General features: G+C 34.9%; 1 protein-coding gene across 6 annotated transcripts; it reads left to right on the top strand.

The window, feature by feature from the left end:
• The first annotated feature begins 3,152 nt into the window (after positions 1-3,152).
• LOC129886440 (auxin response factor 18) lies at positions 3,153-7,970 on the top strand. 6 transcript variants are annotated; one of them, XM_055961131.1, is made up of 15 exons: positions 3,154-3,615; positions 3,763-3,804; positions 4,239-4,354; positions 4,465-4,560; positions 4,669-4,725; positions 4,902-5,054; positions 5,303-5,387; positions 5,548-5,638; positions 5,750-5,914; positions 6,015-6,128; positions 6,215-6,287; positions 6,377-6,524; positions 6,603-7,234; positions 7,315-7,502; positions 7,580-7,970. In XM_055961131.1, the coding sequence occupies exons 3-15, from the start codon at positions 4,241-4,243 to the stop codon at positions 7,725-7,727; spliced, it is 2,064 nt and encodes a 687-aa protein (XP_055817106.1). In that variant the 5' UTR covers positions 3,154-3,615; positions 3,763-3,804; positions 4,239-4,240; the 3' UTR covers positions 7,728-7,970. The 6 variants fall into 6 exon arrangements, with proteins under 6 accessions (XP_055817105.1, XP_055817106.1, XP_055817107.1 ...); XM_055961130.1 differs by having other exon boundaries at positions 3,153-3,804; positions 6,612-7,234; XM_055961132.1 differs by lacking the exon at positions 3,763-3,804 and having other exon boundaries at positions 3,154-3,403.
• The last annotated feature ends 1,616 nt before the right edge of the window (positions 7,971-9,586 follow it).

Below are 9,586 nucleotides of genomic sequence, written 5' to 3'. Positions count from 1 at the left end.
AACCACTAATATTTCCACCATATCACTACCAAATTCATATATTTCATCATCAAAAATTAAAATCACATACGATCAAACACACAAAAAATTGTAAATAACGACCACAAAATTCAACACATATAACCAAACTCATCACTAAAATTACATCATCACCATCAAAAGGTACAAAACTACAACTAAATATCACCACCACCATTATCAATATTGATTTTTTTTTTCTTCACCACCTTCAATTTCCTCTTCTTTGCCACCTATCACCAACAAATTCACCACTATATTTTATTTTTTAAATCCAATCATCAATTTTATCAACTACTCACAAAGTCGAAGAAAAAATTGAATATAATAGAGATGGTAAAATCGAATAAGTATTAAAATACAATATGATGGGAGGGGGGAGGATTCTGGTGGAGGTGGGGGTGGTGGGAATCGAGTATGGAAGGTGATGAAAAATAAAAAAATAAAATGAAGAAGAAGAAGAAGCGGGTGGGGTGTGAAGAAGAAGAAGAGGTGTGGGGGGTGGGGTGGGCTATGATAGGATAGTGGTGGAAAGAAGATTTTAATTAATTTTTTTACTAAATGCGTCTTTTTAAAAATTTTTTGGCCATGTCAATTTTAGGGGACAAATAAATTTATTTTTAATAGTACATATATCTAATATGTAATAGACTGTCATAATAATTTAAGCGTGTAATTGATTTTTTGAAATTAATTCAAAAGGTGAATTTATATCTTTTCCTTTCAAATTAAAAGTTGCACTACTTTACCATAGAGGCGCGTCGACCAAAAACTTAAGGCTGATGCAGCAAGCTTACATTTAAGTGGGCCAAAAAAGGACAGTGGTAGGTTGAGTAAATTAGGTCATTTAGAAGGTTTATTTAATGCTAAAACAGATATCCAAGGAAAAAAGATGTAAATAGAAAATCAGGGAGAAAATATATTTTGCCGGGTTTACTCTCAACCAACAGAGGTTGCCTGCCATAGTGCAGACAAAGAAAGAGACGGCATAGATCCCCGTTATAACGTCGTCAGAGTTAACCGTTTCCGTTACAAAAGCCTCTACTCTTGTGTGTTTCAGTCCTTTGTATGGCGGAAATTTGGATATTTACCATTGAATTTTTAAAATAGAAGTTTGGGTTTGAGCGTTAAAACGAGTTGCCTTGAATAGGAAATAATTTACCTCCTAAATGGATTACTCCTATTTTCCATTTTATTTGATTCAGGTTGGTTTGATACTCTTTTTAAAAAATATGTATTATAAATTTATCTTACTAAACTAATTTTCTTGATTATACTTTAAAATATAATTTTACTATTAATATTTTATATGATTATTTAATAATAAAAGAGTATTAAAAGCTATTAATTGATTTATCTTAATTTACTAAAATTTACAAGTAAAAAATAATAATTTATTTTTGACATAATGGATTATATAAAATGAAATAAAAGAGTAATTGATTCCCAAAATTTAAATGGGAGACCAATTATAGAGCCCCAAAAATGATGAAAAACATTTTTATTTTTTGTCATGGAAAAAGTGAATGTTAAAACAACTCTTACAGAAATACATTAAATCATAACACATAAAATTAGCCTCTTTTTTTTTTGCTATCAACTGTTCAATGTTATTTAAATAAATAAAAATTTTGACACGTGGAGAGAAGATTCACAAATATTTTTGATGCGAAGGTTTGTATGGTGGGAATTAACGAGGAGAGGTATAGGTAAATTGAAAAAATATCGTGGAGAGGTGATTAACTAAGACATGATGGAATTGCAATTCATCAAAGGCATGATCTTAAATAGAAGAGTGTGTGGATCGCAAATTATGGTAAAAAATTAATATGTAGTTGGGCATTTTCATATTTTTTGGTGGGATTATGCTTGATGGTAGTCTGGAGCACTCATGTGTATGCCGTAGTATTAACTTTATTCACTTAGATTCTTGATTTTTAATATCTATTATGAATGACGGAATCAAATTTTTCATTAATGATGGTCTAAATATAACGAAGTAAATTTATGCAGAAGTCAAGGAGTGTCAATTATATATATAATTATTTTTACCAAGCTACGTAATGCAAATTTTTGACAAAGAAATGCCGGTTGACAAACCTTAAGTACATGTGATTTCGCCACTGTCTATTACCCTATGATGTTGTTACTGTTCTTTTTCTTCATTATCATATTTTTTTATTCAATACTATTTTAATTTGATGTATTAAAAATAAAATATTTTAAAAATAATTTATCTATTTTTATAAAATGAAAATAAAATTGCGTATACTGTATCCTCTTATATTTTACTTGTTGTAGAATTAAAATCAATTAAACTTGGTGTATATTAACTATGAATAGTGTAAGGGGTTTGGTTCGTAGATGCTTAGCAGCCGTTAGAGGACTACATTACTGTTACAAATCACGTTTTCTCAATATCTTTAGTTAACTTGACTATGGTTAAAATTGACTTTTCATAGTATTGCCATCTATTCTTCTTATTCCATTCACGGCAAAATAAATAGGTATCCTACTGCTCTATAATTAGCATAGTTTAATGATATGTTGTCCATGAAAATAATTTAGCTCTGTTCACTTACAATACAACTATCTGAAGCAAAAAAGGGAATAATTATCGATTCAATTATAGAATTGACATGACGTATTAAATGTAATATTTATTTGTCCACATTTTATTACAGTATTACTTTATGTCCCCTCTCTCTCTCTCTCTGTTATGTTACAAAATATAGCTCATATTTTAATGAACTATTCGAAATTAAAAGTCATAATAGTTCATTATTCTTTTTCTATGGTCGTTAACAGTTTACTACGATATTAGTACAAAAGAAATATGATTAACTATTACTATTTCTTATTCATAAGTCCTGAAACAAAGGGATTATTACCTTTTGATACGTAGAATGAGTGTGATATTTTCCAGAAAGGTGATTAGACAGTGGAAAGACGGTGAATGACAAAATTGTCAGATTATCGGTGTCAATATTGGGTTTTTTTCTATCACAAAATAAATGATAAATATGTTAAATCGTTTTTTTACTATTTTTGTTAAATTATTATTTATTTATTTTTAGGAAAAAAAAGAAGTTACTTCCAATAAATAAATAAAAGGAGTTACTGTTATGAAAAAGGGTAGACGAAACAGGTTAACTGGAGTTAAAAGTTTAACCCGAGCATGTCCGATGGAGTCAGTGAAAGAAGCTTTTCATTTTCATTTCAGCTATATAGAGGGAAGACGAAAAGATAAATAGAGAGGGTAGATAATAAGAAAGCGGTTTTTGGGTATTTGGTAAACGTTGAGAGGGAAAAAGAATGAGCAAGAAAAAGCGGTTTTTGGAAACCCAAAAAGGTGGTATTGGTTACTAATTGCAAGACTCAAAAGGTAAAGAGTGGTTTTGTAACTGAAAAAAAAGCAAAGCTAGAAAGATCAGTAGAAAGAGCACAAAAGCTGTTACATACACTTAGGTGTGTTTACATTTAGAGAGAGAAAGAAAAGAAGGAGAGGTGCAAAAAATGGGTGATTAACTATTTTGTTTGCTAGCTAAAATGGATCTTTGGAGGTTTTTGGTTTGGATTTGTAATGATGATAATTGGGTATGTTGAAGTGCGTGAACACTGAGAAAAGTTTTTTCTACAAGCTTTGTTCTTACCGTCCTTTTTTTTTTTTTTGGTTCTTATCTTTTATTGTTCTGTGAAATTTTGGGTGGGTTTTTCTTGTGCCTTTAATGGTTCTGGTTGAAGGGCATAGAGGAGGAGCCTCTGCGTTACATAGTCAAAATACAGGTGAAAAAGAATTGCTAATTCTTTCTTCTTTCTTTTAATGTTTTGTTGGTTTCTATGAAATTTTGTTGTTTCCTGAGAAGGAGAGGTAGCAAAGCTTGACTCGGCATCTCTTTATGTTTGCTTCTCTTCTTTGTCTTTTATTAATTTTCAATAAGGCTTTAGTAACTGCAATTTGCTGATCATTTCATAAATCATTAAATTCCTGATTTGGGAATTGGGATTAGTCCTGTTTTAATGAAAAATGGAATTTTTAAATACCAATAATTCTTGCTTCTTTGTGTTCTTTAACAAATAAGTTCAATTCCTTTTTTCAGTCTCTCTGGTTTTGCTTCATTTCTTAGGCAAGTTGAAGATTTTCTTCCTTTTCTAATTCTATGTCTTTTTTATGTGAGTTTGTTACATTTTCTATTTCTGGTTAATTTGTTTTTGAGTAGGTATGGGAAGTGAGGATTTGTATAGAGAGCTCTGGAAGGCATGTGCAGGGCCTTTAGTGGATGTTCCTCGGGATGGAGAAAGAGTTTACTACTTTCCACAGGGTCACATAGAACAAGTATTTTTTTTCCAACCCCCTTTTTTATGATGCTAAAGTTCCATTTTTTTTCTTTTTTAAAAAAGAAGGGAGAATTTGCTATGGTCGTGTATTAATTGATGCTTTTATAGTTAGAGGCTTCGACAAATCAAGCTGTGAATCAACAAATTCCGCAGTTTAATCTTTCTTCTAAGATACTCTGCCGCGTTGTTCACGTCCAGTTACTGGTATGTTCTTGATTCTGAATTCAAGCCTTTGTTTATTGAGTTTGTTACCAATGTCCTGTTATGGTTGAAAGATAAAAAGGAAAAACATTGATCGTTCTCGATTGACAGGCGGAAACAGAGACTGATGAGGTCTATGCCCAGATCACATTGCATCCTGAGGCAGAGGTAACTATTTGTAGTAATTGCTTTTAATTTATCTGCATCTTTTCTTAAGCATCCAGCATATGATGTTAAATAAAACATCAGTCCCCGTCTAAGCCAATTGAATCGATGAATGCTGTTTAGATTCCTTTAGTTTCACTAATTCTCGTGTTTCATCAACTTAATTTCTTTCCTTGTAGCAAGAGGAGCCTTCTAAACCTGATCCGTGCCCACCTGATCTGCCAAAACGAACGGTTCATTCATTTTGTAAGATTTTAACCGCATCAGATACAAGCACTCATGGAGGATTTTCTGTTCTCCGAAAGCACGCTAATGAATGTCTCCCGCAACTGGTAGTGCTTACACTTTGTGTTCACTCCTTTTTTGTTTTAGAGAAAGACGGATGAAGAAAATGGGTTTAAAAATAACTATATGTACTACTTATTTTTTCATTTTCAGCAGTTCACTCTTCTTGATGTTATATGACAAAACAGGAGAGAAGGTTCATTCCTTCTCTTCCTTGTCTTAGACTTGATTATTTTTAGCAAATCTTTAGAGGGTTATATGTTTTGACATTTGGACTGATATGCGGCATCAACAGGACATGACTCAGGTGACTCCGACCCAAGATTTGGTCGCCGAAGATCTTCATGGGTATGAGTGGCGATTTAAGCATATCTTTAGAGGTAATATTTACTGGGGTACAATAAGTACTAACCAATGTTGGTGCTTTGAGTTTTTGAAGTTGAGAAACTTTCCCGGTATAATAAATATTTTTAGTTGAATATAGATTCTGATATATGTGTATATTGTCTTGGTTCCTTAATCTACCTAGCTACTTTTCAGGCCAACCTCGAAGACACTTGCTTACTACTGGATGGAGTACATTTGTAACCTCCAAGAGATTGGTTGCTGGTGATGCTTTCGTATTCTTGAGGTGCTAACACTCTTTTTTACTTGTTAGGAACTGCTGCTGGTTCATTTTCGATAAAATTAAATAATATTTTGTTTTCCATTAAATAGATGTGACATGTCTTAAATATTACAGGGATGATAATGGAGAACTGCGTGTTGGGGTTCGACGTCTTGCTCGTCAGCAAAGTCCTATTCCTCAGTCTGTGATATCCAGCCAAAGTATGCATCTTGGAGTTCTTGCGACCGCATCTCATGCTATTACAACTCAGACTCGTTTTGTTGTGTTTTATAAGCCAAGGTATTCCTCTATCTTCATGTAGATGCAGAGAGTAAATGTTTACACTGTGCATGTTCTATGGCATCGTCTTATTCTTTTGATACCATATGACATCAATCAGGACAAGCCAATTTATAGTTGGATTAAACAAGTATCTGGAGGCTGTGAGTCATGGGTTCTCAGTGGGCATGCGTTTCAGGATGAGGTTTGAAGGAGAAGATTCTCCTGAAAGAAGGTTCACTATTCATTTCCTTTTCTTGTGTTGATTTGTAGGTCATGCTGCTGTTGCAGCTTTTGATTTCTGCCGGTTTTAATTATCAGGTTTACAGGAACGATAGTTGGAACTGGTGACATTTCCTCGCAATGGTCAGAATCTAAATGGCGTTCCTTGAAGGTTAAGAATATGTTTGGTTTCATAGATGGATAAGTTTGACACATTAATTATCTCGTTTCGGCACTTGTTTACATTTTACTCTCTTCTAGATTCAATGGGATGAACCAGCATCCATGATAAGGCCAGACAGGGTTTCGCCATGGGAGATAGAGCCTTTTGTCGCCTCTACTTGTTTAGATGTTGCACAACCTGGAATAAAGAGCAAAAGACCCCGTCCCCTTGATCTTCCCCGCACTGGTATATAGTTACTTCTGCACTCGTGTTTTCCCTTCCCTTCCCAGTCATTGAAATCCTGCAATAACTGGTTTGTTGCAGAAATTGCAGTTGCCTCAGCTGCTGCTTCATTCTGGTGCCCTGGATCTGGTCCTACTTTTGAAGCGAGTCACTTAGGTGGTATTGCTGTACAAAGCCATGATAACCAACTATTCTGGTCCTCGAAGCAGAATAGCAGCCTCTCCAACGGCGTGAGCAACACTAGTTGTAGGACACATCTCAGTGGAGCTTGGCAGCATAGTATGCTTGCAAATGGTTCCCTCAATCTGATTCGAGACTCTATTGAAGACAATAAGCCGCTGATCACACGATCAACTTTGTTGGATTATGGTTCTCCGATGTCTTCAAGGGTAAGTAATGGCCTCTTACATGACCAAGTGAATAGGGGTAATAAGCGTGAGATGTCTTCTGGTTGTCGCTTATTTGGAATTGACTTGCGGAACAACTCTAATAATACGTCTACTAAGGCGAAAGAAATGCTTGGTCCCAATGTTACATCCAACTGCGCTGATGAGGCACCCATTGTGCCTGACGAGTCTGGAGTTGTTAAGGACCAGAATGTTGAGCATCTGAATCCTTCAGAAGAAAAGAGACAAGTCCAATTGGAGGCACTTCCAAAGGATGCACACAAGCAGGGCCTCACTTCTTCAAGAACTCGTACCAAGGTACATAAGGTAGTTTATGTTAGTTCTTTAGATTGTTGGAATCATTTGTTCACTTTACTTATCTGTAAGCATAATAATTGAAATTATAGGTGCAAATGCAAGGGGTTCGTGTTGGACGTGCGGTTGACTTGACTGCACTAAGTGGCTACGATGATCTTATCAGTGAGCTGGAGAAGATATTCGATATCAAGGGAGAGCTTTGCCCTCGAAACAAATGGGAGGTTGTTTACACAGATGATGAGGGTGATATGATGCTTGTGGGGGATGATCCATGGCTGTGAGTCTCTGCAACCATTTTGGTTTTCATTAGCTTTTCTATTGACTAATTGTTTTAATTTAATTTCTTGATTGCAGAGAGTTCTGTAAGATGGTGAGGAGGATATTTATATATTCTAGCGAGGAAGTGAAGAAGATGACTCCTAGATGTAAGCTTCCTATCTTATCATTGGAAGGTGAAGGGACAATGCCGAGTGTAGATTCAGAGCTAAAGGCTGAAGGATGATGAAAACTTGCACAAAATTGTTGATATATGGCTTAACGAATAGACGTGTTTTTTTTTTCTTTATTTAATTTTTGCGTGTTTCGCTTCTCTCATAAGAAAAACTAGGAAGGCTCTGGAGTTTGTGATTTGCTCCAAAGTAGAAAAGCAGTGAGGAACTGGATTAATGTTAGACTTTACTAATCTTGTAGTTGAGAAACTTGGTGAAGGTTTAGTTGTGGAAAATGTGAATACTTTTGTGGTTGACAGGTTTTTTGTGGGGTTTGATTTGGTCTGTCTCTGAAAAAAGCAAACAAATTTAGACATGCTTGTTTCTTGATGGCAAACTATGGTTGAGCTATTTCTTTATAGCACTGAGTGGAAAAGAGTGACAGTAACTGTAACATAACAGCTATGAATTTGTGGCCCCCCATTATCTTTTCAGGCTCTGCCTCAAGTCCGTACCATTAATTATTTGGCACATTACTACTGACTATACAATATATATATATACACACTTCTTTTTACATAGATTGATTTATTAAGGCCAAATGCATATGCACATGGTGCCCAGTAATGGTCCTTCTGTGCTCTGCATGTGATCCTCAATTAACAAAAATTATACTTTTAGGCCTGTGGTCCTAAAATCTTGGAGTATCATTCTATTCATTGTTTTCAGTATTAAATCATTAGTTGGTGCTTAGTGGGATTACAAATAATTTGTGGATCTAGTCTGTTTGTGAAAAAAATGTGCTGTTGTCTTTTAGGGTTCTTTCTTGAATGTGAAGGCAAAAGAGTTTCTTTTGAAAGGAGATAAAAATAAATGTACAGTATCTCTGTGACAAAGACGTGAATTATTTTCAGTTTGGGCAACGTTTTTTTCTCTAATTTCAAATCTTTCAGGTCGTCATCCTATTGCTACTCAAAATTTGCTTAGACTTTTTGGACTGCCTTTTTGTTTACAAAAGACTTTTTATAGAGGGGGGGGGGGGGGAGTGGGGAACTTATACTTGATATAATTTGGACTGTTTGTTCAACTTTACGTTGGGAGCTGAATGCTGGATAATGGGCCAACCACTGAATAGCAACAATACAATGCAATTAGGTATGACCTCTGCAGACTGGACTCCATGTGACTTGCCTTACTCTTCTAGCTGTTGGACCCTACCGTGGTCCGAGTCGTTTTCAGATTGTTATCTAAGTCTCTTTGGCCCGTAGAGCAAGCTTGAGGGGGCATGGCAATGAGAGCTTGTTGCCCCCACATAGTATAGGGATGCGGACAACTAGTGCCTTTTGCAGTTTCATCCCTCTTTTATTTGCTTGACACCAGTGCAGAAGCTTATCTTATCAAAGCCTGCCTTGCATTACTAAGCAGAAAGAAATTGTATGGTAGCTATTTGGATTGGCTTATTAGCTCATAATTTAATGTGTGCGAGCACAAAAGCTTCATTCTCGTCGGACATGGGACATATACTAGAATTGATATAATCTATTCATGTTAAGGAACAAGTGTTTCTTCATTCTTGCTAAATACATGATGATGTATTAGAAATCGTATGACTGTTTACATGTATCATATCGTACTACACCTCCACTATTGTTTTTCGTTTAGGAATCAAATGGAGGACTTATATTGGACTTGGACGTTCTTTATTTTTGATTTTATATACTATGTTTGTTATAATGTTCTCTGTAGTGTATTCGTCTCCATTGAAAACATATAAAATGTCTATTTCAAATGATTAACAGTAGTGTCCGAGGTGTACAAATATCGATCATCATTAAGCCATACGCAGTGCATAAAATTGGCAAGTCTAGGCACTTCGAAATAACTTCAGAGACATGCCTTGTCTAATGTTTTAACCCTTTTTTGCCTGAACTTA

The sequence above is a fragment of the Solanum dulcamara genome, chromosome 4, assembly GCF_947179165.1.
Source record: "Solanum dulcamara chromosome 4, daSolDulc1.2, whole genome shotgun sequence".
Classification (NCBI taxonomy): Eukaryota; Viridiplantae; Streptophyta; class Magnoliopsida; order Solanales; family Solanaceae; genus Solanum; species Solanum dulcamara.
The sequence above is the reverse complement of the archived record's forward strand: the minus strand, read 5'-3'. Positions and strand labels throughout refer to the sequence as shown.